At 43.9% G+C, this 26481-nt stretch overlaps 1 protein-coding gene across 1 annotated transcript in view; it reads left to right on the top strand.

Annotated features, from left to right (window-relative positions):
- LOC122940391 overlaps positions 1-26481 on the top strand; it is a 1778572-nt gene that overhangs the window by 710398 nt on the left and 1041693 nt on the right. Inside the window, exon 7 of the mRNA XM_044297042.1 lies at positions 22971-23868. Coding sequence (XP_044152977.1) covers positions 22971-23868 — 898 coding nt within the window. The remainder of the gene's footprint in view (positions 1-22970; positions 23869-26481) is intronic.

The following is a 26481-nucleotide window of genomic DNA, read 5'->3' on the forward strand; positions in this document are numbered from 1 at the left end:
TCTGTCCATTATGTTATAAACATTTGATAATCCGTTCTTACCCCTCTTGTCCTTATACTATATACAGTGATAAGCAGGATGATCTAGTGGTGATAGATAATCAGTTCTCACCTCTCCTGTGTTCTCCCCTGTCCCTTATACTAGGTACAGTATCTTCATGCCTGCAGTCATTCCAAAACTGGTAGATAGAACAGGAAGACAGCATTAAAGGGTTTGTTCAGAAATAAGTAACTTTTCACATGTGCCCGCAGCCTCTACTATGGAAAGAGTCATACGTACCTGCTACCCTCAGCTCTGGTTATGTGTGCCAGCTCCTGTGTGTCCATCTTCCAGTAAATGTTGATTGCTTCCTCGCCGGCACAGGCATGGTCACCTGCTTTACTGCAGCCAATGACTGGCTTCAGTGGTGATGTGTTTCTTGTGGACATGTTACCCCTGAATCCAGTCATTGGCTGCAGCAGAGCAGATGATTATGCCCATTCCGAGGAGGTAAATAATCCACGGACTGAAAGAACTTTGGCTTACCGGCTTCACAGTCCTGGGGCGGCCAGCAAGGACAACAGGTGCACCAACAATGTAATGTTATATACACACAATGTAATGTTAGGGATGGACTATAAGGGCTACTCTCCCTGCATTGCAAACTGGGATTTATACAGGAGACCTGCAGATCTTTGGGTCAGATAACTCCTGCTGTCCGGTCATTTTTGGTCATCATTCTAATTACTGATCTTTTCAGGTCATATAAAACCTTCCACACGACTTCTCCAATCGTCTGATCACTTCTACAATATTTCTTTCACAGCTTGTGGATCCAGGTGAAGAGCTTAACATTATATATGTTACAGAGACATATGTGAGGGGTGATGAGCAGAGTACAGAGGACATTCCTACAGATAACCGTACAGGTGAGTAGTGACCACTAAGTAAAGCAAAGAGGTCTCTAAAATTCTGCTTCTACAAATAAAATAAAAAATATATATATTATGCAATGTGGGAATATTGATTAGTGCTGATCGAGCATGCTCAGCCAAACACCTGTTCAGCTCAAGCATTTCGATGCTCGGCACATGGTGCTACTCGGCCGAGTACCACATATGCTCGAGCGCAATGCTAAAGTCTCCTCCCCGCACATTTTTTGCCTGCTATGCAGCCAATAAACCTGCTGGTGTGTACTGCTCTCACTGTAATGCCAGTAGCCATGTTGGCTACTGATATTACAGTGATTGGCTGTCCGGAACGCGTCATCGGGTGCTATATAGCATCCGATGACGCATGTTCGGCATATTCGTAGTCGGGGAGACCTTAGCATAGGAAGAGACAGAGAGGGTAGAGAGTGTAATAGGAACATTTTTATACAAAAAAACTTTTCAGAGACCCAAAAGTCCTTTTAAGGACTATATTGTGTGACAGCAGCAATATATATTTTTAGCGCATCCTGCACTAAATACCGTGTAATAGGCCACTGCGAACAGTTAAGTTATTCCCAACACATCTCCTGTGGAAAGTGTGAACATCCCTAAAATCTCAGTGACATCCAGTACTTTTTCCATAGACTGTGTCCGCTGCGGACAGTAACATTAGCTGTGCCACATCTCCTGTGTGAAGTGTGCTTTTAAAAAATGTATCAGTGACATACAGTGTACTGTTTCCGTAGACGCTGCGAACAGTGACATTACCTGTGGTACCCGCCCTGTATAACGTTTCCTCATTACAAGTGCCTTTTAAAAAAATGTGTGTGCGTGTGACATACTTTCAGGCATATATAACACTTAAAATGAAGAAGGCGAGCAGTAAGGGACGAGGAAGCGGACGTGATGCTGATGGTGCACGCAGAGGCCGTGGCCCTGGGCATGTAGAAGCTGTGCCTGCTGCCAGAGCACAAGAAAAACAATCGTCCACGATACCTAGCTTCATGTCCCAGTTTGGAGGGCGGCGCAGGACAATGCTCACAAATTCAGACCAGTGCGAGCAGGTGGTCTGTTGGATTGCAGCAGATAATGCTTCCAGTCGGTTAAGCACCACCTTGTCTTCCACCAAGCCCAGTCTCAGTAGCCAGGAGTCTGGTCAACACAATCCTCCTGATCCTCTTTCCTCCCACCATGTAGAGTCTGGCCAAACAAGTAATCTCACACTCAAATAGTCTAAGGACCTCTTTTCATCGCTATTGCTTGATTTGGCCCTCTCGCCAAGCACGCTTGAAGAGGGACATGAGATCTTGTGCCCTAATTCCCATCCTCTTGAGTATCCACAGTCACACGAAGATGACGGTGGGGAATGGAAATGAGTGTTTAATGATGTGGATGATGATAAAACACATTTGCCAATGAGTCAACTGCAATTACTGTCTCCAGCGGTTGATGAAGAGGATGAGACACAGTTGTCAATCACTGAGGTTGTGGTTGGGTCAACAAATCAGGAGGATGATTAGTGTGAGGAAGTGGCAGAGGAGGTGGTGGACGATGAGGTCCCTGTCCCAACCTTGTAGGCCAAAAAAGAGAAAAAGAATACCGAGATAAGAGCCGCACATCTAAAAAGTATCACATTTATTGAAAACTGACACAAATTAAAGTCATTGCATGCAATAAATCATCGCTGTGTGGACCATATAAGTACCACACGCCACCCTGACTCTACCACAAGACCATAAGCATAATCCCACATAGGTAAGCAATAAGTAAGATTCAGTTAAAGTGCATGAAATCCATCAACCTGAATGATGTAAGTATAATACTTATCGTGGGAGTATACGTGGTGGACAGAGAAGAAAGCCCAACGCGTATCACCAGACTCTGCTGGCTTCCTCAGAGATGCCTGTTAATGTATCACATATAAGCTCATATATATAGATGGTCATAATGAAATAATAGTAGCCACCTGTGGTGTGGGCGTACATATGGTCTATTGGAGGGACCTCCCGGGAAGAGGAGGTACTGGTTGTTGGTGCGGGCTCGGCGCAGTGACACAGATTCGCGCGGAAACAATTGGCGGGCGGAACTGTCATCTGCGCATGTGTTAGTACACGTCGATCGAATGGGCCAGTGCGCGCTACGTTCCAGCAAGCAGAAGCAGCGTCACGTGCTAGGCCAAAGCGTGCGCTGCGTTCCACGGACCAGAAGCGACGTCACGCAGTGAGGGCTCGACATGTACAGTGAGAGGACAAAGGGGGAGGGGAAACAAACAAAGGATAGGACACAAATAATAACATGAATAAATACCATATGAGGGGGTGACACACGCACACACACATACATACATACATACATACATTAAACCTGTAATCATGAAAATATCACCCAAAAAAAGTGGATAAGGTATATATTCATAGTATATACAGAATCCACATATATATATATATATATATATATATATATATATATATGTGTGCAAAAAGCAAAATTATACGTGATTAGCAGTAACCATGATTAGCGTCTATAAGAAACCTATATTAAAACCCCTCTCTATCAATTGTGTCTAATATTTTATACATTATTTGTTAATCTACATATTTTATATTTTTTATTATTAAGTTAATTATACTTCCTTATTTTTTTATATTGTTCATTTATTATTATTTATAAATTATATCTTAGTTATTATATTTTTTCTTTTTTATCTTTTATATTTTTCTGTATAAAAATGGCGGGACCAGGGTTCAGCAACAAGGGAGGGGGAAGGGGTTATGGAGGGAAAATGTTTTCCACAGAGTAAGAGTCCGCAACAAGGACCAGAGGAGGATGCATGGCATAATAAAGCACGAAAGAGACACGAAAAAGGCCAGGGCCATTCATCCAGTCAGTACGGTCCAAAAATACATGAAGGGCGAACAAGGAGTATCCTCCACTGTAGATTCAGGCAGACGGGCTAGGAGATGGCCAATACGAAGGTATCCCAGGAAAAGGAAGGAGAAGGATATCCGGAGTGCACCAAGTGAAGTTATCCAGTCAATACCAAAAATGCAAAAGAAAAACATCTACAAAAAACAATAAACAAAAAAGTGAATAAGTAAAACATACAATGGATTACCTAGTGTAAAAACCAGTGAACAAAAGTTCTTCATTAAGGCCATCTGAACGGGAATTGGGGACGGCGTGATGACGTGAGGGACACGTCTCGCTCTCCCTCTGCGCTAGCCTCCTCCTTCCATGCTCCTGAGCCGAAACAGCTGATGCCCTGACGCTGAGTCCTGACGCGGCTTACCTTCTTTTCCTGCTCCGCTTGTTTGTCTGTCGATCGCTCCGTCTGCTGCTGGCTGGAGGTGTGTTCTCCCGGTCTGTGGTTTCGGCTGGTCCTGGGGGTCCCCTGGTCTTCTCCTCCGGCGGCTTCTGGTCCTCTGCCCTGGTGTGCGGTGGCTGCTGGCGCTTGCCCGAGTCGGCTGTTTTTTTTGTTTTTTTTTTGCAAGTTCGTTGCCTGCCCTCTGCTGGTGGTTCCTGGAACTTCATCCTCGTTCCTCCCTGCTACTTTCTCTCTGCCTGGTCCGGGTCTCTGCCTTGCTGCTGGAGCCAAGTACTTCGCGGTTCGCGGATTTTCTGGCCCATCTATTATCCGGGCGACCAGCAATCTATTACCCGGTGACCTGTAAAGACTCCTCGCTTCCTCTCTTCTGGCTGGCTGCTTGATCCGTGGCGCACACTGGGACTTCGAGCGTATTGGACACGTGAGAATATTGCTATCCGCCAATTGTGACTTTATTTTTTATTTTTATTTTTCTTGCTTTGTTGTTAACCCTCCTGCTAAACGGGCGCAGATTTTTTTTTGGTCTTGTCCCTTTCCTCTCGTGTAGTTTGGAGAGGAGGGGATAGAGGGAAAGAAAACAAGAGGAGGAAAGAAAGAAGTAGGGAAGAGAGGAAAAGGGGGGGAAAAAAAGAAAAAAAGGGAAAGAAAAAGGAAAAAAAAAAAAAGGGAAGAAAAAATGCCCCCAAAACGACGGTCGGTGGATTCCTCTGTAGCGAAGATGGCGTCTAAGACTCCCGAGAATAAAATCGATAAATTTTTGAAATCACCTTTCCCAAATGAAAAGAATATAGCTAAGACAAAATTGTCTGCTAATTTGAAGAAACCCGTGAAAATCCCCCAAACTGATGAATCCTCTGATGGTGAATCAGTGGAGGCAGGTCAGGTGCTAGACGAGGAGAGTCTCTCTGCACAAACGCAAGCTGCACAAATGCGAACTGAACATGACCCTTTAGTTTTGAATAAAATTTTGGGTGCTGTAGAAAATAACGGCACATTAGTGCAAGGAATGTCTATTCAGCTGGGTTCGGTGCAGAGCGATATTTCCTTAATAAGAGAAGATCTAGTAAATATCCGGGACCGAGTCCAGAATGTGGAAAAAATAGTGGACTCTTTGCAAACTGACATAGATATTTTAAAATCCAAAACCGCTCTGTTAGTTTCAGAAAATCAATCACTACAAAATAAGATGGAGGATCTAGAAAATAGGGCAAGGCGAAATAATGTTCGTATAATTGGTTTTCCAGAAGGAGCTGAAGGCCGACAGCTAGAGGAACAACTTAAAGATGTAGTTTTGAACAATCTTGGTAGTGATTATTTTTCCTCCATGTTTCAAATAGAAAGAGCCCACCGAATACCAGGAGGGAAACCTATCCCAGGGAGGCCGCCGCGAGTAATCTTAATGAAATTATTATTATCTGCCGATAGAGACATGATATTGAGAAGAGCAAGAGAGTGCACACCTATTGAATATCAGGGCACCAAACTGCTTTTTTTTCCAGACTTTGCTCGGCAGACTCAGGAAAAAAGAAGAAACTTTATAGAGATAAAGAAACGCTTGGCGTCTAAGGACATTAAATATTCTCTACAATATCCAGCAAAATTAAGAGTGATTTACAACGGGACTTCCCAATTTTTTGAAAAACCACAACAAGCGTTAGACTGGATGGAGCAAACTGGCATATGAAATTGTGTAATATTATCATGGAGGGGAGGTGGGGTTAGGGCAAGGGAGAATGGCCGGAGGTTAGAGGTTTGCTGATTAGATCGGGCGGACCAACGGAGAGGGGAGGGGGGGGGGAGGGGTCAACCCACCTTGCAGGTATGGAATGTTTTTTTTTTTTTTTTTTTTTTGTTTTTTTTTTTGTTTTTTTTTCCTGCTGTAGTGAAGGATGTCTACTAGAATTGTAACTTGGAATATTAGAGGGCTTGGGGAAAGGGTTAAAAGACAAGCTATTATGGATGCATTAAAACGATACCTTCCAGCAATTATTTGCATGGTAGAAACTCATCTTACTAAAGAAACCGTGTTCCGCTTGACAACGGGATGGTATTCTCAATCTTATCACTCCACCTTTAGTAGTTCCTCCAGGGGCGTCTCAGTTCTGATTCATAATTCTGTGGATTTCACCCTTATAGAATCTCATATTGATGACCAAGGCAGGTTTATCTTTCTGTATGGTAAGCTGTATGGTTGTAGCTATATTCTTGCTTTTTTTTATATACCCCCGCCCTTCTCTATGTACCCACTGATCCAGTTAACACGTTTTTCTGAAGGGAGATCAGAATGCCGGCTAGTTCTGATGGGGGACTTTAATGCAGTTATGGACCCCAATAAAGATAGATTCACACTAGATGCAGAACAGGGGAGGAATGCATGCAATTCACCGTTGCCACAGTTCTGCTCGGAGGTGGGACTGGTGGATATATGGGAACATCTTGGTGGGGGAAAGAGAGTATACTCTTGTGTTAGCAGGGGTGGTAGAGCAATGTCCAGGATTGATTTAGCATTTACTAATGAGAGCAATCTGAGTAATATCCGGAAGATACGATATGGGGTAAGAACAGTTTCGGACCACTCACCCGTACTGGTTGAGGTCTGCACGGGGAGGAATAAGGATAATCGGGGGTTAGGATTTAGGCTGAATCCATACTGGCTTACTATTATGGATAATCTTCAGTCCATTAAATCTCTGATGTCCTCCTTTTGGGAGGTTAACCTTCCCTCTGCGAACATCAATGTAGTATGGGATGCCATGAAAGCATATCTGAGGGGGGTCTTCATAAGCGAGATTGTTGCAGCAAAGAGAACATTTAAAAAAAAAGAGGAGGAACTGGCCAAGGCTGCTGCAGATACAACTGAGCGATTTACCAGCCAACCTACTGAGTATAATAGGGAAGAGATGCAGGAGGCCAGCTGCTCCTTGGAAAAATACATAATAGAGAAAGCAAATCATAGAGTATTTTTTAAGGGTTTAAAATATTTCACGGAGTCTGGACGTCCTGGTAGGCTGCTAGCTAGGATAATCACACAACAAGATAAGAAAAATCAATCTATTATCTCTATTCGCAATACAGCGGGGGAAATTATAACGGACGCAGAAGGAATTAGGGACACCTTTTTACAATACTTTACTCAGATATATAGCTCCTCTTTTGGCGTGTCACCCGAACTGGCGACGCGGTTCCTGGAGGGGATTCCACTTTCTACTTTAAATGAAGCTCAAATAGAATATCTGGAAGAGGAGCTATCTCTTTCAGAGCTCCAGGAGGCTTTGGGATCGGTCTCTGGGAACTCGTCGCCAGGGACGGATGGCCTTCCATATGAGGTCTACCGTAAGTATAGTGATGTGATTCTTCCTCAGTTGCTAGAGGTTTTCTCCCAGGCAATACAGGGAGGGAGCCTACCATGTTCTATGATGGAGGCTCTTATTGTTCTAATTCCTAAAAAGGATAAAGACCCGATAGAAATGAGTTCTTACAGGCCAATCTCATTATTAAATACAGACGCTAAGTTATTATCAAAAGTCTTGGCAAGGAGGCTTTCACGGGTGATATCCTCTATTATCCACCCAGACCAAAATGGCTTTATGCCAAAAAGGGGTACCCATTATAACCTGCATAGACTATTTATGAATATTCAGTCCCCGGGAGGTGGTACCCGCTCCATCCTGTCGTTGGATGCCACTAAAGCATTCGACAGGGTGGAGTGGACCTTTCTCTGGGAGGTAATGAAAAAAAATGGGCTTTGGCCCTAGATTCATGGCGATGGTTCAGCTATTATATCGCTCCCCAGTTGCTAGGATTAGGATTAATGATACGATCACTCAGAGCTTTACCCTAGGAAGAGGTACCCGCCAAGGTTGCCCTCTTTCCCCTCTCTTGTTTAATATTTATATCGAACCCTTAGCAGCCAGTATAAGGCAGGATCCGCAAGTGGCCGGTTTTGGCATAATGGGGAAGCATGACCGTGTATCTCTCTACGCAGATGATATCTTGGTTTTTGTTCATCAAACAGAAACCACTCTCCCTCGTATAATGGATCTGGTTGGCTCTTTCTCTGCGCCGTCTGGTTTGGAAATCAATTGGGAGAAGACGGTTCTCCTTCCTATAGACGAGTTGCGAGGCGACTGGGATAACCAACTAACAGTCTCTGATTCAATAAAGTACCTGGGGATTTCAGTTTCTGCCAAACCTCAGGAATATTTACAACTCAATCTGATTCCCCTGCTGGTAAAACTGAGGGCCAAAATTAAGATATGGCAAAAAATTGTAAAGGCAAGAGCGGATAGAATCTCTTTAATAAAAATGGTAGTACTGCCCCAGGTCCTCTATGTCCTGCGCAACTCGCCTGTATGGATCGCAGACAAATATTTAGATTGATAGAGCGGATGCTTAATGATCTATTATGGGGGAGGAAGCGTGTGAGATTGAAGACACTCTATTTCTCTATGCCTTATAATCAGGGAGGCCTTAATCTGCCCTACTTTAGGGGTTACTTTGTGGCCTCTCAACTTTGCTTTTTTAACGACTGGGAAAATAGCCAGTTCTGCAACAGGGTAGTGAAAGACTCAGGTCTTACGGACTTCTTTACTGTATTGGAGTCCGACTATTTATTAAATATACAGACTGAGTATACACTTTTTTGCAGAATGGCTATAAAGACCTGGCGGGCTATTAGGAGTTGGTGTGGAATTAAGGCATCACTTATTTGCACTCCATTATGGCATAACTCAAAGCTTTTGAATTTAAGGGATTTGAATTGCTGCCAGTACTGGAGGACTAAGAATGTTCAGTACCTACATCAGGTGGTTAGTGGCGGACAAATTCTGCCCCCGATGGAGTTAGGGCAAAGGGTAAATTTGGCCTAGGTGGCTTGGTATGCATATTTTCAATTGAGGTCAGCACTCTCCAGCACTTTGAATAGTCACCTTCTGTTTATAGATACTCCTGAATTTTTACATGATTTAATTATTAAGAAAACTGTCACGAAAATTAAAATATCACATTGTTATAGACACTTAATGAAAATTTTTTGAGGGTCTTCTCTCTCATTGACACTCTCAGAGGTGGGTCCCCTAGACTGGGAGAACATAGGGGAAAGCTTAAAACTTGTTTCACAGAATTTCAATCACACAGTTGTACAATTTAATATTTTGCACAAAATATACGTGACACCCATGTGGTTATATAGGAGAGGACTCAGAGCCTCCTCTGACTGCCCACGTTGTGGCGACTCCGAGGCAGACCATCTACATCTGTTTTGGGACTGCCCGATGGTGGGTAGCTATTGGAGATCGGTCCAAAATACCTTGGCTCGTAAATTTAACATTGTTGTTCCTTTGTCCCCCAGGATATGGGTCCTGGGAGACCTATCAGAGGTTAACTACCAGCCCATAAAACGCCAACTACTGATTAAGGTTATGTTCTTGGCCAGGCTTCTGGTCTCTAGATTATGGTTTTGCTCCTCTGCTCCAGATTGCAGTAACTGGTTGGCCCTGGTCGAGAAAGTGAAGATTTATGAGAGGATTCTGTATAAACAAAGAGGATCCTATCTAAAGTGGTGCAAATTGTGGGAAGATTGGGACATGGGTAATTAATTAATTTGGATTTTTTTTTTTTTTTTTTTTTTTTAATTTATTTATTCTTATTTAAATTTTTCTCTTTTCCTGCAAGGTGGGGGTGGGGGGTGGTTGGGAATGATCTTATTAGTCCGGTTTTTCTTATGTATTGTAATTGGGAAAGGATGTGAAGTCGCATTTGAATATTGGAGTATCTCTAGGAACGCTGGAGGACGGCGGGACTCTCAGGCACTGTATAATGGCTAAAGTTCTCGCTAAAACAAGGCACTCTGCGCTTACGGGCGGGGACCCGGGGCTTGGGACTATCTGGTTTTTATTCCGACCGGGTGCGCCCTGAAATGCGGCTCTTTCTTTTCGATATGTGGTTGGACTGTAGGCAGCGATACGATACATGTTGTATGGGTGCAATTAGGGGACAGAGCCGGCTTTTGGTGGTGTTTCTGCCCACATTTCTTTTAAACGCCGGTGAGTGATACTTGATTTGAGTCCCCTCGCACCTGAGATACTGGTGTGACTGTATGTGAGGTATGGATGAGTTGGGCACAAATTTTCAATTTTAATTATATATGGGGAAGAGGCAGTAAAATATGCTGTGGCTTTCTGTTTCTTTTTTTTCTCCACTGTGACAGAAGACTGCTGGACCCCCCCAGGTTGCTTTAAGAAATGTCTGCGATTAAAGATCGCTATAAGCCCGCTATGTATGGTTAATGTGAGCACCAGGTGAATGGATCTAAGATCGTTAATCCTGCCGCTCTCTGTACCCATATTCGGGAAAGGACGCGTGGAGCGCGTGCTCGCTCCCCGATGGCTGCCCGGACCGTGGGTCCCCGACCTTTGCCCTTTTTTTGGATATTGACATGTTAAGTTAGATGCTCTGTGTGGCTGCGAGTCCCGCTCCCCTCTTAGCAAGTGAGATCTCCATTTGATTTGTTTTATCTCCATAAGTATGGTTATTTGTATGTAATTGGTACTAATTATGCTTACAAATCAGAAATTTACGGACTTTAGGATTTATAACACTACTAAGGCTATATTGATATTTATTTATTTTTTGTATTATAAATAAAATAAAGTTTATTTAAAAGAAAAAAAAAGGCCCTGCGGAGTCAAACATTCCAAATTGTAAATCCATCGGGATTCAGCTTTAAGTAAACATTGTGTCATATGTGTCCCCCTAATGTTGTAGTGAACCTTTTCTAAGCCCACCACCTGGAGGCCATTATACTTACCTCCATGGTGGTACAAGAAATGTGTTGCGACAGAAGTGAGTGGTTTCTCCTTTTTGGCCCTGTCCCGATCAGCCAAAGCGATGTTCGACATATGTTGTTGGATCCAGTGCTGTCCACTGGTTGTTATAGCGCGTGATGAGATATATCTTACCATCCCTGATTTTGTGCTTGGGAGTAAACATCTTTGTTCGATCCGAGCCCTTGGAATCCTGATAGGCACTGGATATGAGCTTCTTGGGGTAACCCCCTATTCCGAAAACACGGTGACAGATCTGCTGAGGCCGACCTAAAATCGTTCACCTGGGTACAATTGCGTCGTAGTCTGAAGAATTGACCTTTCGGTATTCCCTTTTTAATGTGTGCCGGATGGAAACTCTGATAGTGGAGGAGACTGTTAGTGGCAGTGCTTTTTTGAAATAGAGAGGTAATGATTCGTTCTCCTTCCTTGCGTAATTTTTGATCCAAAAAATCCACTGTATCCTCCGAGATGTTATGTGTTAGATGAATATTCAGATTATTCTGGTTCAAGGAATCAATGAACTGTACACAGACCTCCTTAGGGCCCTGCCAGAGAAACCAGAGGTCATCAATATACCGGAACCCTGACCCAACCTGGGAAGTTGAAAACCGAGCGAGAACAGCAGTACAGAGGGGGATGGATCTGCAGCACTGCAACAGGCTGGAAGAGGCAGTGGGGTGGCAAGAGGGAGAAGGCGGGCCACACCAAACAGGCCCGCAACTGTTCCACGGAGCACCCTCTTGCAGAAATCTCCTTTGCCAAGGGGTAGATGTTCTGCAGTATGGCGTTTTTTTTTTTTTTTTTAGTAAAGTGCGGACGACAAAAGAATAATAGTTTGCAACCTGTGCCATACGAAAAAGAGCCAGGGCGTGAACACTAGCAACCTCACCACCACCAGCATAATCCTCCACATGGCATCCAAGCACCGTAATAAGTAGGACGAACACCTGGGTCCACAATCTGTGTCTGTGGGTTACACTACTGCCCCCTCTTCCCCTATGTTATGTGCTGGCCAATCCCCTGTCAAAGGCGCAGGCCCAGATGCCTCCTGCCCTGCATCTGGACCTTCGCAAGCACCATCAGCGACTACATCCACTTTGGTGTCCCAGCGCAGCGTCCAAATGTCCTTACCCCAGGCCTTTGAAAGCAAGCGCAAATACCCAGCCACCCACCCACAGGCCATAGCACTAAATACGCATCTTTCCAAAATACTGGCCCTGGAAATGTTGCCATTTAGGCTTGTGGACACTGAGGCCTTTCGCAGCCTGATGTCGACGGCCGCCCCGCTTTACGCAGTCCCCAGCCACCACTATTTTTCAAGGTGTGCCGTGCCTGCCTTACACCTGTAAGATCACACATGCCCTGACCAATGCAGTTACTGGGAAGGTCCACTTAACCACAGACACATGGACAAGTGCATTCGGCCAGGGACGCTACACGGCACACTGGGTGAATGTTGTGGAGGCTGGGAGCGAGTCGTACCCTGGGATGGCACAGGTGCTACCGACGCCAAGGATTGCGGGCCCCACGTCGATCAGGGTTTCCACCAGCACCTCCATTAGTGGCTCCAACCCCCACTTCTCCTCCTTCGAACTATCCAAGTGCAGCACCAGTCAGCCATCAGTTGGTAGCTGGAAGCAGTGTAGCACTGCAGTGGGGAAGCGGCAATAGGCCGTGCTGAAGCTGATATGCTTAGGGGACAAACGGCACACTGCCGTAGAGCTGTGGCAGGGAATAAGAGACCAGACTGAGCTGTGGCTCTCGCCGCTTAACCTACAACCAGGCATTGTTGTGTCAGATAATGGACATAACTTGGTGGCGGCTTTGGAGCTCGGCAAGCTGACACACATCCCATGCCTAGCCCACGTCTTAAAGTTAGTGGTTCAGCGGTTTCTCAAAACCTACACCAATTTGCCTGAGCTACTGGGGAAGGTGCGCCTTGTGTGTGCACATTTCCGCAAGTCATCAACAGCTTCAGCCGGTCTGTCAATGCTGCAGCAGCAGCTCTTGAAATTGCCAGCTCACCTGCTGTTGTGCAATGTGAGCATGCGCTAGAACTCCACGTATCTACATGGTCGTCGCCTTTCCAGTCAGCTTCCGCTATTCACAAGTGAGGAGTGGGCATAAATGTCTGACCTCTGTGAGGTTTTAAAAAACTTTGAGGAATCAACACAGATGTGAGCGGCGATAACGCTATTATCAGCGTCACCATCCCACTTCTGTGTCTACTCAAATGCTCGCTGCTCACAATAAAGGACAACGCTTTTCATGTAGAGGAGTTGTAAATGGGGGCAGACATTACACAGGATGATAGCCACACTCAGTTTGTCTTCTCAGAGCAAATTGGACGATGAAGAGGAGGAGGAGCAGGAATCTGTTGCCTCCGCTACAGAGGGTAGTACTCGTGGAAGTTTAATTCCATCTATTGTGCGTGGGTGGGTGGAAGAGGATCCTCTTGATGACTACAACAAAGTCTTGCCTATTGGTACTCTGGCACACATGGCTGACTTCATGTTAGGCTGCCTTTCCCGCGACCCGTGCTTTTCAGCATTTTAGACAACCCAGATTACTGGTTGTTCACACTTCTCGACCCCCGCTACAAAGAGAACTTCTCAGCTCTCATTTCTCTGGTGGAAAGGAGGAGCAAAATGGTCCAATACCAGAAGGTCCTTGTTGAAAAATTGCTCCAAAAATTTCAATCTGACAACGCTGGCAGCAGAGTCCATAGTTCCTTGGGCAACCGAGGAGGGGAGACAAGAGGAATACACAGCAGTTCCAACAGAGGCAGGGTAACACTCTCCAAAGCCTGGGACAGTTTCACACCCCGCCAGCACCCTCACCCTGATGTGTGGCCCACTGTCACAAGGAGGGAAAATTTATGTAAGATGGTGAAGGAGTACATAGCAGACCGTGTCAGCGTCCTCAATGATCCCTCGGTGCCTTTCAACTACTGGGTGTCCAAGCTGGACACCTGGCACAAGCTGGCACTCTACGCCTTGGAAGTTCTGGCCTGCCCTGCTGCCAGTGTTTTGTCTGAGCGGGTATTTAGTGCTGCTAGTGGCATTATAACAGATAAGCATTATCCGCCTGTCAACTAAAAAGGTTGAACAAGGCCTGGAATGCCCCTGACTTCTCGACTCCACCAGAGGAAAACGGCTGAACATAAAGGCACTTATTAATGTGTTGTTTATAATGTACTGAATGCACTGTATTCCCATGCACCCCTTCCACCACAAAAAAGGGTATATGGTTGAATCTTCCTTTTCTTATCCTCCTCCTCTTCCATCATATCAACATGCTTATTCGTCGCATATAATTTTTTTAGAGGGTCAGCTCACCAGCAGGCCCTCGCATATGTTTTACACGGTCAGCTCACCTGCAGGCCCTCACCTAATTATACCTAATAGGTAATTTGCACGCATGCTGCCTTTCTTGGAAGTGGTAGCCGTAGCCGTTTCTCAGGCTCCCTCTCCGGAATAGAACCCTGATTCCCCATTACCCGTGGACACCATGGTAGGTGCAGAAAAGAACATCGAAAGTTGATAGGGCAGACATCTAAATGGATCATTGCCAAACACGAGGACATGCGATTGGCCCCAGGTTATCTAGAGTCACCAAAGCAGCAGCAGGCCCTCACCCATAATGTTTTAGATGGTCAGATCAGCAGGCCCTTGCTCAAAATGTTTTTGAGGGTCACCAGCAGGCCATCAATCATAATTTTTCAAAGGTGTGTATGATGCCATTCTTTATGTATAACAAAGGGTGAATTGGAGTGCCGGTTCCTTGTAATTTTTGGCAGCCCTTTCACTTAGTGCAGGGGCTTTATGAGTGTAGGAGTCCCACTACCTGAACAATTGTACCACAATGTGAATGAGGCCCTCCATTATGTGATATACAGGTTGTGTCGGAGTGCCTCTTGCTTGTAATTTTTTGGCAGCACTTGCACTTTATATACAGGAAAGAATGTTTGCGTATTATTGTCAGTCTGTAAAAGTGGCGTGCTACTCGGACAACGTCGTTCCCAACAGTGACCTGGGAGTACAAGATGCATCCAGACATTTAATGCTCGGGTTCTCCCATAGACTTCAATTATACTCGGATGCTCGGTAGAGCATGCGAGCATCCCGATGTGCTCAGCCAGAGCACCCGAGCTCTGTGGTGCTCAATTAACACTAAGACTGATGATACAATTATTATTATTATTGATGAGTATATATGAAAGTATAAAGGAACAAAAATACAGATCATATACGGAAAGACTTGTACACAATAACAATTACTAATAATTACTAATGGTAATAAAGTTACTCCCAAGACCATTTGGTAACTAAACCACAAATTCCTATCCCTCTACAGTACAGTGTAGTTACTATACAGCGGTCTTCTCATGTTTTTCCAGTCCCTGTCTTTGCTCTGACCCCTCCAGGTTTCCTCTTCTGTAGCACTTTTCTTTTCTCTTTTCCTTCTTGTTCTTTCTTCCTTGCTTAGCAGCCAGTCCTAGCATTGTCTAGAATATGGCTTGGACACATCTTTTTGGTTGTTCCTTATGGTTTTCTAGCAATTTTCAGGTAACTCTTGAAGACTGATAGAAGCAGCTGGAATGTTGGGATTTTCCTGCCCCACTAGCCATGTACCTACTGGACAATTGTCAGCCATTCTTTAGATAATTGACAACTACAGTACCTTTTTAATATGCTAATGGCCCGTTGTCCAGATAGACAGTACTCGCTCACTGGCTTCGAGAGGACAAGTATAGGCACTAATTACCAGGAAGTTGCTGAAAACAGGATACCAATACAATATATGGCTTACATCATTTTCCTAAAAATTCAAAAAAATCTGTATTTCTTACATGTGCATAAATAGATTCACCTACACGCCTTGACATGCTATCAATGGGGTTATTAACCCCTTAGTGACCACCCTTATGTCTTTTTATGGTGGTCACTAAGGGGCCTTAGGATGGGCCGCCTCTTCTTTTTTTTTTTTTTTACAGCGGCCCAGTTTTAAGCGCTGCGCGGATGAGAGCAGCGGCCCTGCTCTAACAGCCCGGACTGGCAGGAGTGCTGATCCGGGCTGTTTAACACTTTACATGCCACGGGCAGTGGCGTCTGCCGCATGTAAAATACTGACAGAGGGAGCGGACTCCCTCTTTCTCCCATCGGCACCCCGTAAATGTGATTGCAGAGTGCCGATGTGTGTGAAGGCTGGCTGGGGTCCCGTGTAGGCCCCAGACCAGCCTTGAGTAATTTCAAGCTGGTCAATTCAGAATAGCACTGACATTAAAATGCTATGGGATAATGCATTGCATTTTAAAATCAATCAAAAAGCTGTCTGTTATAGTCCCCGTGTGGGACTATTAAGTGGTAAAAAAAAGCTAAAAATAAATCCTCATTTATTCAATAAAAAAAATCCCATAAAAAAATTAAAAAAGTAGAAAAAAATAGCAAAAAAAAAATCTCCCCCATATGTTTGGTATTGCCGCATCCATAATGACCCGGACTACATAAATATCATGTAAATTATTATCTACGGTGAATGCAGTAAAAAAAAAAAAAAAGACTGAATTGCTACTTTATTCTTAGTTGCCACCGAAAAAACGTAATAACAAGCGATGGATCTTGGGAAGCGGAAATGCAAAAACAATTTTTTATAAAAAAAAAAAAAAAAAAGGTGTTTTGTTGCAAAAAAAGTTGTAAAACGCAAAAAAAAAAACGATATGTATTTGGTATCACTGTAATTATAGTGACCCAGCAAAAAAAGATATTATGTTATTTATATAAAAAAATGAACGCCATAAAATGTATAATGTAAAAACGCACTAGCAGTATTGCTGTTTTTCCCATCTCCCTCCCAGACAGAGTAATAAAATGTGATCAGAAAGTTATGTGTACCCCAAAAATGCCACCATTAAAAACTACAACTTGTCCCGCAAAAAACAAGCCCTCATAAAGCTATATAGACAGAAAAATAAAAAAAGTTATAGCCCTTGGACCACGACGATTAAAAATAAGAAAGAAAAACACTTGGTCAGTAAGGCCCAAAACAGACTGGTCACTAAGGGGTTAATGGAGTTGTCTCATCTTAGACAATTGGGAAAGATCACTAGGATATGCCCCCATCGTCTAATAAATGCGGGTCCAACTGATGGGACCACCACCTATATCGAGAACAGAGAGGGCCAAAGTGGTGGCTGGAGGACTCTGATCCGGCAACCACCAAGCGCTCTCCCCATAGAAGTGAAAGGTACCGCATCGCCCATGATCAGCCACCATTCCCATTCACTTCTATGGGCCTGACGGAAATAGCCAAGCCAGTGCTGCGCATGCACAGTGCACCCTCCACCACTTTCGGGGCTCAGTTTAGGAGATAGGTGCAGGTCCCAGCGGTGGGTCTCACACCTACCAGACAATAGGGGCATATCCTGGTGAATTGATCCCATTGTCTCAGATGAGACACCCCATTTAATGTATATTCGCGAAAAAAGAAAGATGTTATGGTGTGGGCCATGCAGTTTGCTTACTTGAGAGTGACAGGACTGAGATTTGGAGAGACCTAGCTGCAGTGATGATGTTCGGGTCACGGGATTATTCTTCGGCGCTATATGTAGTTTGTGTAATCGGGAAAGGCTGCAGGATAAGGCTACATACACACAGCAGTGAAAAATGGCACACAGCTGATTTTAGAATGAATTGAAGTCAATGGCGCTATTCACATGGCCATTTTTTTTAAAGACGAGTGAATAGTGTTTGTGAAAAATAGGACATTTCCTATTTGTGGCCATTTTCACTGCCAGATGGACCCCATGTAAATCAATGGGACTATTTTTAATGGCCATTTAGACAGGACTGCATCCATTTAATGGCCATTTAAAATGGGTACACCAGTGGAAAATTAAACTAAAAAAAAAAAAAGCCTTATCCGATTGCACATAAAAGGCAGTCTCTCTTGGTGCTGAAGGACCTGTGCTACCAACGTGATGACATCACCATGCTGTCCCAGCATTATTGCTTAGGAGTGCATTGTGACGTCATCCCACTGAGAGTGTAAGTCCTTTAGCACCAAATGAAGAGCGACTTTTCTCTACACGTGCAAGTTGATGAAAGGAGTAATATTTTTTTTTTTCCCGTAAAAACAAAACCCTGCACATTATTAACATTATTAATTATTACTGATGGGGGCCACCCTAGGGAACATTATTACTAACTGGGGCCACTATGGGGTAGATTATTAATACTGCAGGGATTGGTAATTAAATAAAAAAGCAAATAAAAATCATGTAAATCATCCTCATATAATGGCTGTTAAAAATGTATGCAAAACGTCCAGATGACCAAGAAAGGAATGCAAAAAATGGTTGAAAAATGGCCATGAAAAACTGAGTGTGTCCGTTTTTTATGGCCTTTTTTTTCACCTGTGAATGTAGCCTTAGGCCTCTTTCACACTTGCGTTGTCCGGATCCGGCGTGTACTCCACTTGCCGGAATTACACGCCGGATCCGGACAACGGAAAAACGCAAGTGTACTGAAAGCATTTGAAGACGGATCCGTCTTCAAAATGCTTTCAGTGTTACTATGGCACCCAGGACGCTATTAAAGTCCTGGGTGCCATAGTAGTAGTGGGGAGCGGGGGAGCGGTATACTTACCATCCGTGCGGCTCCCGGGGCGCTCCAGAATGACGTAAGAGCGCCCCATGCGCATGGATCATGTGATCCATGCGATCACGTCATCCATGCGCCTGGGGCGCCCTGACGTCACTCTGGAGCGCCCCAGGAGCCGCACGGATGGTAAGTATGCTGCTCCCCGCTCCCCACTACAGTTTACCATGGCTGCCAGGACTTTAGCGTCCCGGCAGCCATGGTAACCATTGAGAAAAAGCTAAACGTCGCATCCGACAATGCGCCGAAACGACGTTTAGCTTAAGGCCGGATCCGGATCAATGCCTTTCAATGGGCATTCATTCCGGATCCGGCCTTGCGGCAAGTGTTCCGGATTTTTGGCCGGAGCAAAAAGCGCAGCATGCTGCGCTATTTGCTGCGGCCAAAAAACGTTCCGTTCCGGAACTGAAGACATCCTGATGCATCCTGAAGGACGGACTGTCCATTCAGAATGCATTAGGAAAATCCTGATCAGTATTCTTCCGGCATAGAGCCCCGACGACGGAACTCTATGCCGGAAGACTATAATGCAGGTGTGAAAGGGCCCTTAAGAGGTCATACAAAAAAGTCTCACCATTGAACACCAGATATTTGCCTGCTGCAGGGAAGAACGGTATTACTTTGACTTTATTCACAGTAAAGGGGACACTAAGGGAAAGCACTACTGCAGGGGGCGCACAAAGGGGGCATAACTACTTTGTGGGGGCACTTAGGGAGCATAGCTACTGTTTGGAGACATCAAGAGGACATTCTACTGAGTGGAGGCACTTAGGGAGCATCAGTTGTCACGGTGGACAGGATACAAGATACCCAGAATACAACCAAACAAGTGTCTAGGCAAGAAGCTGGGGATAAAGGTCACCTCCTGACAAATCCCTACCAGCTCTCCCTAGACTTCTATGCCCACGTTCAGACCCTGAAGGTGGGAATGAACGTGTCCCCATGCCTAGGCTGAAGATTCCCTAAAATTCCTAAGATGGTAAAAGGGGGAAAGAGGCAGCCTGCTCCCTCAGGATCTGGAGAGGGCAGGCATCTCTCTAACATCCTAGACAGACAACCACAAGAAAACAAAAAACAACTTATCTTGATACTGATCAGGAACAGCAAATCCTTCCGTCCTTCCTTCCTCTGAGCCAGACACGTGTGGCGAGGGAATGCCATGTAATTTAACGATATTATCAACAAAAATCTGAGCAAGAGTCTTGGCATTGGACAGACTAGCTAACTATACAAAGTGACCCATTTTACTAAAATGGTCAACAACCACCAAAATTACTGTTTTCCCGGAGGAACTTGGCAAATCCGTAATAAATTCCATAGACAAGTGCGTCCAAGGACAAGACAGAATAGACAAAGGGAGAAGTGAACCAGAAGGTCGAGTGTGAGCAACCTTTGACCGTGCACAGGTTTCACAAGCTGCTACGTAATCCTCAACACTCTTACGTAACCCGGGCCACCAGAACCTCCAGGACACAAGATCAAAGGTGGACTTACCACCAGGATGTCCAGCAAGGACAGTATCGTGATGTTCCTTGAATACCTTGTATCGCAGTCCATCAGGAACAAACAACCTCCCTGGGGGACAAGAACCAGGAGCCCCCTCCTGGGCTTCCAACACCTCCATCTCCAATTCGGGGTACAGAGCGGAGACCACCACCCCATCAGCCAAAATCAGAGTAGGATCCTCTGAATCACATTCCCCAGGAAAACTGCGAGACAACGCATCTGCCTTGATGTTTTTAACCCCCGGGCGAAAAGTAACCACAAAATTGAACCTGGTAAAGAACAGTGACCATCTAGCCTGTCTAGGATTCAGACACTTGGCAGATTGCAGGTAAGCCAAATTCTTATGATCAGTATATACCGTAACAGGATGAGACGCCCCCTCCAACCAGTGACGCCATTCCTCGAATGCCAATTTGATGGCCAGCAATTCCCTATCTCCTACATCATAATTCCTCTCGCCGACCAAGAGCTTCTTGGAAAAAAAAAGCACACAAAACCCATTTGCCAGGACATGAACCCTGCGACAGCACTGCTCCAAACACCACTTCTGATGCATCAACCTCCACCACGAATGGCTGAGACACATCGGGCTGCACCAGAATGGGAACAGGTGCAAAACATTCCTTAATAGCCGAAAAGGCTTGTAATGCCTCATCCGACCAGACAGAGACGTCGACGCCCTTCTTAGTCATATAGGTCAGAGGTTTCACAATGGTAGAGTAGTTCAAGATAAATTTTCTATAATTATTAGTAAACCACATCAACGCTTTCTGATTCTCCGGTCGGTCCCATTCCAGAACCGCCCGGACCTTTTCGGGGTCCATACGAAAACCGGAGTCAGAAAGCATATATCACAAAAACGCCAGCTCCTGCACAGAAAACATTTCTCCAATTTGGCATATAATTTATTCTCCCGAAGGTTCGACAAAACCTTTTTCATGTGATCCTGATGGGTCAGAGTAAATTAGAATGTCATCCAAGTAAACTACCATGAACCTCCCCACAAAATGATGGAAAATGTCATTAATGAATCGCTGAAATACCACTGGCGCGTTAGTTAACCCAAAAGGCATAACCAGATTCTCGAAATGACCCTGGTGCGTGTTGAAGGCCTTCCACTCATCCCCTTCCTTGATTCTGATCAGATTGTAGGCCCCTCTTAAATCCAACTTGGAGAACACCTTGGCTCCAACAATTTGATCAAAAAGATCGGAGATCAAAGGAAGGGGATACGGATCACGAACCGTAATACGGTTCAATTCCCGGAAATCCAAACAAGGTCTCAGCGATCCATCTTTTTTCTTTACAAAGAATAAACCAACTGCAACCGGAGACTTAGATGGCCTAATATGACCTTTTGCCAAACTCTCGGCAATATACTTCCGCATGACCTCGCTTTCAGGTTGAGAAAGATTGTAAAGCCCAGACTTTGGCAACTTAGCCCCTGGGATGAAATTAACTGGACAATCATATGAAGGGGCAATTCCTGAGCCCCACCCTTCCGAAAAGACATCTGAGAGATACTGAGGTAAAGCCATAGTAGACACACCATAGATAGATAGATGTGCCAAGACAACTGTCCGAACAAAATTCACTCCAACCAGTGATCTGTCTTGCTTGCCAATCTATAATTGGGTTATGTTTTGTCAACCACGGTAAACCTAAGACTATAGGAGCGGGCAAGTCCTTCATGACAAAACAAGACATGATCTCAACATGTGAATCACCCACCCTTACCATTAGCGATATGAGTGAGACTCCTTTGAGAAAGAAGGGAAGAATCAATTGCGAAAACCGGAATCTCTCTTTCTAAAGTGCAAGTACTTAGACCCAGATTTTGAAGAAAAAGAAAATCAATAAGGTTTACCCCAGCACCACAGTCAATGAATACTTCAACAATACATTTTCTTGAGTCTAGCGCCACCATAGCTGGAAGGAGAAAACAAGTTTTACAGGGAGCTTGCATACCTGCTTGCTCCACCACCCGATTCACACTATCAAGAGTCAGGGATGTTTTTTCTTTTTCTTTAAGTAAACCTCTTTGTGATTCTTTTTCATCAACATGCGGTTTAACAAAAGGACAAGCAAAAAGGCTACACACGTGCTGCTAACCAGGCAGACCTCCGCACATAACCTGAGGGGTTAGGCAGGGCATGACATCAGTACTGTGAAGAGGGTAGTAAGGGGGAATTACACTGTGAAAGGGACACTGAGAGGAGATAACTAGTGTGTGGGGCATGAAGAGGGGTTTTGTTGCCTCTTGTCCAGTGCTAGGAAATGTTTTTTTTATATATCTTTTTAAATGACTGATTGGGTGGTGGTTGCAGGGGAGTTGCTAAAGGTGGGAGCCAGCGTTTTCTAGTTATGCCCCTCGGTCTGCTATTAGATTGTGGTCTGTTTTGACCACCACTGTTTTAGTCAATTGATATTCTAATTGTGTGCCATGTCTTGTACTTTCTGTGGATTTATTTGTATAGAAAAGTTATAAAACTTAAATACAATTTTACTGTTATTTATCAATAATAAAATGTGTTTTATTCTTGGCAGATGACTGTACCAGGAACTTAGAGAAACATCTGGTATGTTCAGATTTTGAAGTAGATGATTGTGGTATCACACGAGATACATTTGAAGAGCATGCCAATATGCAAGATATACTCTCATCCAATCACAGCAATAATGCATCATTTGATTCTTTTAAACAGGTCCGATCTTCGATCTTCAATCAAACAGCTCACGTAAGAGGGCAGCCATTTTCATGTTCAGAATGTGGGAAATGTTTTAAACGTAAATCACATCTTGTTATACATCAAAGAATTCACACAGGAGAGAAGCCATTTTCTTGTTTAGAATGTGGAAAATGTTTTACCAATAAATCAGATCTTGTTGTACATGAGAGAATTCACAAAGGGGAGAAGCGATTTTCATGTTCAGAATGTGGTAAATGTTTCAACCATAAATCACATCTTGTTATACATCAGAGAAATCACACAGGAGAGAAGCCATTTTCATGTTCAGATTGTGGTGAATGTTTTCACAAAAAATCAGATCTTGTTATACACCAGAGAATCCATACAGGGGAGAACCCATTTTCATGTTCAGAATGTGGGAAATGTTTTTACCATAAGTCAGGTCTTGTTACACATCAGAGAATTCACACAGGGGAGAAGCCATTTTCATGTTCAGAATGTGGGAAATGTTTTAACCGTAATTCTCATCTTGTTATACATCAGAGAATTCACACAGGAGAGAAGCCATTTTCTTGTTCAGAATGTGGAAAATGTTTCACCAATAAATCAGATCTTGTTGTACATGAGAGAATTCACAAAGGGGAGAAGCCATTTTCATGTTCAGAATGTGGTAAATGTTTCAACCATAAATCACATCTTGTTATACATCAGAGAAATCACACAGGAGAGAAGCCATTTTCATGTTCAGATTGTGGTAAATGTTTTCACAAAAAATCAGATCTTGTTATACATCAGAGAATTCACACAGGGGAGAACCCATTTTCATGTTCAGAATGTGGGAAATGTTTTAACCATAAGTCACGTCTTGTTATACATCAGAGAATTCACACAGGGGAGAACCCATTTTCATGTTCAGAATGTGGGAAATGTTTTAACCGTAAATCAGATCTTGTTAAACATCAAAAAACCCACAGATAAGAGAAGCCATCTTCATGCTTAGCCCATTAGTGACCTCCCTTTTTTTTTTTTTTTTTTTATGGTGGTCACTAACTGGCTTCATTCCTTCAGTTGTTCCTTTTTACAGGGAGATAAAACAGAGCCTTGCTTTTAGTTACCAGAGGTAGCTGAGGGCTTGGAGCGATGATTGGGACCGCTGTAAGAGCTCCCCAAACAAACAGTCTCCTGTATTGAATGAAAATTAGTAATCAAAGGACAGATCCAGTTAAAAGTGAAACTAAGCGTGGGTCACCTGATTAAGTTTGGCTGTAACTATTTGCACCATTTCCTTGCAATTGACCAATGTAGGATCTCCATTTGATTATTGTTCAAGTAATCTACCTTGTTTACTTTGTTTTTGTTAATTTGTATGTACCTACTACTTATATCAGTGATGCCACGTGATAATTTTCTAATGCTGTAAATTTTCAATAAAGCATTTGAAACATAAAAGTGAAACTAAGGTGTGTGTGTGTGTGAGTATGTATATGTATATGTGTGTGTGTGTGTGTGTGTGTGTGTGTGTGTATATATATATATATATATATATATATATATATATATATATAATCTCCTCTAAACACAAATGTTTGGTGAGAGAAAAAACAAAACAGTATTCCTCCCTTCCTCGGTATGGGAACCCTCCATTTCTGTAAAACTGCAGAAATAGAGGCCTATATGTGAAAGTTCAAAAAATAGAGCTGGATTCCCACAAGAGCTGCTGTCCAGACATCCAGACATGTAAAAAAGGGACGTAATTATCACTTGTAAATGGCCAGTTATTTGCACTCAATTGGAATGACCGATAGGATGAAACATGTAACATAGGCTGAAAAAATACATCTGTCCATCCAGTTCGGCCTGTTATCCTGCAAGTTAATCCAAAGGAAAAACTGTAGAAACCAATTTTGTTCCCGACTACAATCAGAATAACTCCTTGGATCAACGACCCCTCTCTAGTAGCTATAGCCTGTAATATATTATTACACTCCAGAAATGCATCCAGGCCCCTCTTGAACTCTTTTAGTGAACTCACCATCACCACCTCCTCAGGCAGAGAGTTCCATAGTCTCACTGCTCTTACCGTAAAGAATCCTCTTCTATGTTTGTGTACAAACCTTCTTTCCTCCAGATGCAGTGAATGTCCCCTAGTCACAGGCACAGTCCTGGGGATAAATAGATGATGGGATAGATCTCTGTACTGACCCCTGATATATTTTTACATAGTTATTAGATCTCCCCTCAGTCGTCTTTTTTCTAAAGTGAATAACCCTAATTTTGATAATCTTTCAGGGTACTGTAGTCCACCCATTATTACTTCAGTTGCCCTACTCTGAACCCTCTTCCCGGAATGCGCTCCCAAATGTTAGAGATGCCGGTGTGACTTAGGCACTCACGGCCACATTTGGTAGACTTGCTCTAAAATAAAACCCTACTGGCAGCTCGTTTGCAAAACCATCTCAGAACTCTGCGAGGTTCCTGTCCCTGCATCTCCCAAGTTATGCCTCTTTGGGGTATATAGTGGCCTCAAATGCTCTAAACCCAGCCGTATTCTTTGCAATATCTTGTTAGCCTCAGCTAGACTATTGATAGCTGTGAGATGGAAGTCTACGGATTCTCCTCCAATGCCAATAAATGATTTTTGTGTAGCGACCTAGAACTTTCTACGTGCATTTACACTATTTTGTGAGTTACTTTTACAAACCACGTTACATCTATGTAATGTCCTCTCACCCCAGCGATAATACATGAGGAGTTTCACCTGAAATCACACCCCACCTCCATGCCTTTTTCCCCTCTGATTTCCCTTTCCTCCTCCCCTTCCCCCAGAACTGATTTTCCTCCCATTTGTTATTGGTTCTAATTTCTTGTCATGCAATTCTGTTTTGCTATTCTGTATTTCACTGATTCCTGAAACTGTATTTTTGCACTACATTGTAATAAGGCTTTGTAACTATGTTATGTAATTACTTTCCATATTGCCCTGTATGTTGGCATTTGTGTTATAGCAAATTTTTTCGTGAAAAATATTAATAAAAATAATTTTACAACCTATGTACTAACATTTTATGTGGTACAGTGTCAAATGCTTTGGAGAAGTCCAGATATACGACATCCATTGATTCGGCGCTGTCAAATCTATAACTTACCTCCTCATAGAAACTGATTAACCCCTTAGGGACCGATGACTTACCGGTACGGCATGGATCCCAAGTCCTTAAGGACCCATGACGTCCCGGCGGGCGGTGATCGGAACCTGGTGCCTGCTCAAATCATTGAGCAGGCACCTAGGCTAAATGCCCGGGGGGGTCCCGTGATCGCCGCAAACCGCAAGTCAATTCAGACCTGCCGTTTGCGTCTTTTTATTGTGCGGCGGCTGGCGGAGGTGCCATCAGGTCCCCATGGGGCTGTGGGGGGGACCCAATGGCATGGAAGGCAACACGATGTCTAAGGAAGGCATCGCGCTGCCTTCCGGTGATGAGCCTGTGAGATTTAGCCCCCTGGATGTCACAGGCCGGAAGCTGTATGAGTTATACACACAGTATTACTCATACAGCCAATGCATTC

The sequence above is a fragment of the Bufo gargarizans genome, chromosome 6 (assembly GCF_014858855.1).
Source record: "Bufo gargarizans isolate SCDJY-AF-19 chromosome 6, ASM1485885v1, whole genome shotgun sequence".
Taxonomy (NCBI): domain Eukaryota; kingdom Metazoa; phylum Chordata; class Amphibia; order Anura; family Bufonidae; genus Bufo; species Bufo gargarizans.